At 45.6% G+C, this 6309-nt stretch overlaps 1 protein-coding gene across 1 annotated transcript; it reads left to right on the forward strand.

The window, feature by feature from the left end:
* The first annotated feature begins 3748 nt into the window (after nt 1–3748).
* Nucleotides 3749–5084, forward strand: SOCS4 (suppressor of cytokine signaling 4). The gene has a single exon (XM_056851374.1). The coding sequence runs from the start codon at nt 3777–3779 to the stop codon at nt 5073–5075; it is 1299 nt and encodes a 432-aa protein (XP_056707352.1). The 5' UTR covers nt 3749–3776; the 3' UTR covers nt 5076–5084.
* The last annotated feature ends 1225 nt before the right edge of the window (nt 5085–6309 follow it).

The raw sequence follows: 6309 nt of genomic DNA on the forward strand, positions 1-6309 counted from the left end.
AGGATTTCATTGGCAGTGGACGTAGTGATGGCCATGAACATAGATAGCATTAAAGGGGGGGGTGTTACACAGATTCATGAAGGAGAGGGCCAATAATGTCTACTAGCCATGGCAAGCAAAGGGAACCCACATCTAAAGAGGCAGCAGGCCTCTGGATCCCAGTGCCAGGAGGCAACGTCGGGGAAACCTGTATGTCCTGTTCGTTGGCCCTCCAGGGTAACTGTTGTGGCTACTGTGTGAATAGAGTTGCCAACCTCCAGGTACTAGCTGGAGATCTCCTGCTATCACAGCTGATCTCCAGCCGATAGAGATCAGTTCACCTGGAGAAAATGGTCGCTTGGGCCATTGGACTCTGTGGCACTGAAGTCCCTCCCCAAACCCTTCCCTCCACAGGCTCCGCCCAAAAAACCTCCTGCTGGTGGCAGAGAGGGACCCTGTAACCCTATGTGTGAAACAGGATGCTGAACAAAATCAACCATGGGTCAGATCCAGTGTGTGTGTGTATGTGTGGGTGTAAAGTGCCGTCAAGTCGCAGCCGACTTATGGCGACCCCTTTGGGGGTTTTCATGGCAAGAGACTATCAGAGGTGGTTTGCCAGTGCCTTTCTCTGCACAGCAACCCTGGAATTTCTTGGTGGTCTCCCATCCGAATACTAACCAGGGCTGACCCTGCTTAGCTTCTGAGAGCTGACGAGATCAGGCTAGCCTGGGCCATCCAGGTCAGGGCCAGATCCAGTAGAGTGCTCTATTTATTTATTTACATTATTTGTTGTCCGCTTTTCTCATTGAGACTCAAGGAGGATCACACAGTATGTCCATATAGTCAACAGGATGGGAGTGCAGTAGGATTTGGATTGCAGAAATCTGGAACCAAGCAGATCTCTGAACAGAGCTGAAAGCAAGGATAATGTCTGGAATGCTGGCAGAGACAAGGGCCAGAGGCAGGTAGCGTCATCAGGGAAACAGTCTGAGGTCAGGTACTGTGCTGTTCAAGTCCAGCTTCTAAGCAGAGGGGCAATCTTATGTTCTTATGTTCAATCCGAATTCAAGGTCAAGTTCAGTTCCAAGGTCACGGTAACAGAGGTCCAGGAGTCCAGTGGATAACAGAGACACAAGTTGGCTCTAAGCGAACAAGTTGCTTCCACGTAACGCTGAGCTCGTTGCCTGCCTAAATAGGCCTTATCTTAATGCAGACCAGCTGTCGCTCATTAGGCATTCAGGCATACCCGATTTCATCATTGCTTTGTGTTCTATGCAGAGCCTGTAGCCTTGCACTTTCCTGCCGGCTTTCTATCATGGCCCTGATCTTCCGGCATCTCAAACTGGCTTAGTCGCCTTCCCTTCCCCTCCCTGCAGCAGACACCTTGAGAGGTAGGTGGGGTTAGATAAAAAAAATTTTTGGAGAGTTTTGACAGGTCAGCAGCCCAAGGTCACCCCGCAGGCTTCATGTGGAGGAGTGGAGAATCGAACCCGGTTCACCAGATTAGAGTCTGCTGCTCATGTGGAGGAGTGGGGAATCAAACCCAGTTCTCCAGATTAGAATCCACCGCTCTTCACCACGACACCACGCTGGCTCTCATTAACACATCGCTGTTGAAACTTCAAAAGAGTTGTTGTAAGAATAAAATGTGTGGGGAGGAGTACCTTGGTTCAAGAGCAGAAAAAATATAATGGTATGAACTTTAGTACTTGTCTGAGGTTTCCTGTCATTGACCTTATCTTTTATATGGGGATGCGCACTCTTCCAAAGAGTGTCTAAAGGCAGACAGACGGGCCTATTCTAAGGCCTTTTATCTTCTGTTTGCTAGCAAAGCTAGGGTTGGTTGTTTTTTTTTTTTTTTTTTTTTTGCATTATATAGAAACATAGAGCTGGAAGGGACCTCCAGACTCTTCTGCTCCAACCCCCTGCACAACACAGGAAATTCACAACTACCTTCCCCTCCACTCCCCCAGTGACCCCTGCTGTATGCCCAGAGGAAGGGGAGGGGGAACCCTCCAGGGTCCCTGGCCAATCTGGCCTGGAGGAAAATTGCTTCCTGACCCCAAAGTGGCAGTCAGCATTACCCTGGGTGTGCAAGAAAGGGCCACGAGAGCCAAGCACGGACTCATCCCTTCCTGCCCTCCCTCTTATGATCTTCCTAAGCTCACAGAATCCGCGTTGCTGTCAGATGGCCGTCTAGCCTTGTATTTAACCTTATGTTTTATAAACACCACTTTTACTCAGTCATAAAGATTGTTGTACTGGCATATATTTGTATATCAGTATAATGGTATAATTGTATTATGGATTTTAATTGATTTAGGCCACTGAAGAAGGCCACATGGCCGAAACGCGTTTGGTCTCAGTTTTGGTCCTATGTCTGGTTGTTATTCTGTGTTCTATGTCCATATTTATAATATAAATATAGAGGCCATAACAGGGCTATATACAAGCTGTTGATTTTTGTAAGTAATAAATTCATTATAAATAATTGCAGAACATCATTTGTACTTAGTATTAATTTTGGCCTTTATGTATGTGTGTGTGTGTGTTTTTTAATAATTTTTATTTTTCTTCATTCAATATATCCATAAAAAACAATATAATAATAATAATAATAATAATAATAATAAAGTAAAAAACAAATATTATTCTAATTTAACAATTAACAATTAAATGACTTCCCCCTCTCCCTCTTCCATCTAAAATTAAATTGTATAATCTTTTGCTAACAGAACTAATCCCAATATTATTTTAATTTATCTATTCTTATCATATCCAACATTATGAAATCAATACCTAATTCTGGGTGGGCCAGAAGGAGCTAACCCTTTAAAATGCTTGCGCTGCCCAGACGGCTGAGGAGGAAGAGGACTGAGCAGATTTGTTGGGGGTAGAACCGAGCAGCCAAGTTAAATTGTTGAACTCCCTGCCCCAGGATGTGGTGATGGCTGCCAACTTGGAAGGCTTTAAGAGGGGATGGACATGTTTGTGGAGGAGAGGGGCAACCATGGCTGCTAGTCAAAATGGATACTAGTCGTGATGCATACCTATTCTCTCCTTGACTGAGAAGCAACCTGACCCTTTCTGCAGACTTGGGGGTAGCAGCTGTTGGGGCCTTCACCATGGCAGAGGGCAGACGGGCGGGGGAGAGAAGGAAGCGCCTCACATCTGTTCTGCAATTCTCAGTGCATGAAGTTCTTTTCACTGTTTGTTTAACTTTCCACCATTCAGTGGTGGAGGATGAATCCACTTCTTAACCAATTGCTTCCTATACTGGCTGTAATATTCCATTAAAAACGGTGCTTTTCAAGGCAATAATGAAATTAGGAAAAATTGGGGAGAAGGTAGACTAAGGATAGAGGTTGGCTTTTTATTGTGGTGAAGACAACCAAGATTACCACTATATTTATTTAAGTATTACAACACTTTTGCCATAGTTTTAATAAAATTGCGAGAAACTGTGAAGAGGTTAGGATTAGATTTCATGGTAGCAGAAATTGGAACATCCAGTCATTAAAATGCAAAGCTTTTGGGAGTGTGGCTCCTCAATTTTTGGGCTAGCTCCGATAGCCAAAGAAAATTGTCAAGGGCGGGGCTATACACACAAGGCAAGTAGAAAGATCCTTTTAATCTGCTAAATGTGTGCTTGATAACTAATAGGAGTCCTGTCCATTTCTGTTTTTTGTAGATCCATCACAAAAGTGCCTAACAGAAGCTTCCTTTGGTGAGAACCAAGACACTAACACTTGCCGTCAGTAGTCCTGGGACTTTTGAGAAGCCGGCCACATCAAAAAATGGCAGAGAATAAAGAAAGGAATAGTAAGAATACAGACGTGAGACCAAAAACCAGCCGGAGTAGAAGTGCAGACAGGAAGGATGGTTATGTGTGGAGCAGAAAAAAGCTTTCCTGGTCAAAAAGGAGTGACAGCGGTTCTGATGCGGAAACAGCAAGTACTTCAGGGAAGTCTACGTTTAGTTTGAGGAACCAGGAGCGGAAGCACAGCTGTTCCTCGTCAGAGCTAGACCTGGAACGTTCGTGTGGCCACAGATTCTTAGGCCGGTCTCTGAAACAGAAACTTCAGGATGCCGTGGGCCAGTGTTTCCCTATCAAGAACTGTAGCAGCCGCCATTCTTCGGTGCTTCCATCCAAGCGAAAAATCCATATCAGCGAGCTAATGCTGGACAAGTGTCCCTTCCCTCCCCGATCCGAGCTCGCTTTCCGCTGGCACTTAATCAAACGGCACACCGCCCCCATAAAACAAAAGTCGGAAAGCTGGCTCAGCGTGGCGTCTTCCCATGTCGAAGGGAAGGACGGGGAGGTCGAGAGCGTGGACGGAGACGGGTCGGCGGTTCTGCAGGCATGCGATTTCAGCGACGGCGCTTCCTGCCGATGCGACCCCCCAGGTGAATCCGCCGCGGGTCGGCCGGTGAAGAGCAGAGATGAGAGCGACATGGACTCCGATGACGAAGTGGTGACGCTTTGCGCCAGCTCCAGGAAGCGGAACAAGCCGCGGTGGGATCCCGACGACGAGCTGCTGCAACTGGAATCGCCTCCTAAATATCACACCCAGATCGACTACGTCCATTGCCTCGTCCCTGACCTCCTTCGGATCAATAACAATCCATGCTACTGGGGAGTGATGGATAAATACGCGGCGGAAGCGCTTTTGGACGGAAAGCCGGAAGGGACTTTTTTGCTGCGAGACTCTGCCCAGGAAGATTACTTGTTCTCGGTGAGCTTTAGACGTTACAGTCGCTCCCTGCACGCCAGGATTGAGCAGTGGAATCACAACTTCAGCTTTGACGCCCATGACCCATGCGTCTTCCATTCCCCTGACATCACTGGGCTCTTGGAACATTACAAAGACCCCAGCTCCTGTATGTTCTTCGAACCGCTGCTGTCGACTCCCTTGAACAGGACTTTCCCCTTTTCTCTCCAGCATATATGCCGGACTGTGATTTGTAACTATACGACTTACGACGGCATAGATGCCCTTCCCGTTCCTCCGTCTGTGAAGTTGTATCTGAAGGAATATCACTACAAGTCGAAAGTTAGAGTCCTCAGGATCGATGTACCAGAGCAACAAACCTAAAAATTAGTTTGAGGGTTTTATTTTTGTTCATTAGCACATTGGAAAATTAGAAGGTCTGTCTTTTCTCTCTACCATTTTTTTCTGGAAAGGTATTTATAGTCCAAACAGATCTCCGTGCCAGCCTTATGACCAAAATGGACTCCTCCAGGCAGTTTATTAGTGAAGACACAAAACCTGTGGATTTATTGATGATAATACCCTGTAGGGTTTTATGGAATTTCAAGTAGTTTTTTTTAACCTTTTCACTCAAGACTAATCTTTTAGATTTTCAGCTCAATTCAAAATGGAATTTGTCTTTTATATGCTGTGATTTATAATATGGTACAGGCATGTTTGAAACACTGTATGCAATGGCTACTCAAGAGTGACCAATTAGTATTTTATACCTTTCTTTGAAAATGAGTACTTTGTCCTCTGTATAAGAAGTAAAATTAATGTCTATTTATGATGCTGGCTGCAACCTTGTGAGTTCTTAATCTCCCTGATACATTTTGAAAAGATCTTTCCATTTTATTATGACTGAGGGCTGCCTGTCTTTTGAGAGTCCATGTGACAATCTGGCTCTGGAGCATTTTTCTTTTGCATTTAAATGTGTGCATGTCCTTAGTTTGGGAATATCTACTGAGAATCCCAAAGTGATCATTTAACTGTATCAAGGGATATCACAGTGAAGTTTTGAATTTTTGCTATCAAGTCATTGCTGATTTATGGCTATCCCATAGGGTTTTCAGGGCAAGAGATGTTCAGAGGTGGTTTGCCATTGCCTGCCTCTGCATAGAGAACCCTGGACTTACTTGGTGGTCTCCCATCCAAGTACTAACCAGGGCCCACCCTAATTAGCTTCTGAGATCTGACAAGATCAGGCTAGCCTGGGCTATCCAGGTCAGGGCACAGTTAAGTTAGTACTTGTTTTGCAAGGAACTAACAGTGCAATCCAAAACAGAGTTACATCTGTTGAAGTCAGTGAGCTGTTTAGGATTATACTACAAGACCTGGAGCCAGCGTGGTGTAGTGGTTAAGAGCGGTGGACTCTGATCTGGAGAACCAGGTTTGATTCCCCACTTCTCCACAAGAGCTGTGGAGGCTAATCTGGTGAACTGGATTTGTTTCTCCACTCTTCCATATGAACCCAGCTGGGTGACCTCAGGCTAGTCACAGCTCTCTTAGAGCTCTCTCAGCCCCACCTACCTCACAGGGTGTCTGTTGTGGGGAGGGGAAGGGAAGGTGATTGTGA

This window comes from Euleptes europaea, chromosome 6 (genome assembly GCF_029931775.1).
Source record: "Euleptes europaea isolate rEulEur1 chromosome 6, rEulEur1.hap1, whole genome shotgun sequence".
NCBI lineage: Eukaryota > Metazoa > Chordata > Lepidosauria > Squamata > Sphaerodactylidae > Euleptes > Euleptes europaea.

Excerpts from the sequence above, each read along its gene's own strand:
- SOCS4 (XM_056851374.1), top strand. The coding sequence starts at position 3,777 with ATGGCAGAGAATAAAGAAAGGAATAGTAAGAATACAGACGTGAGACCA.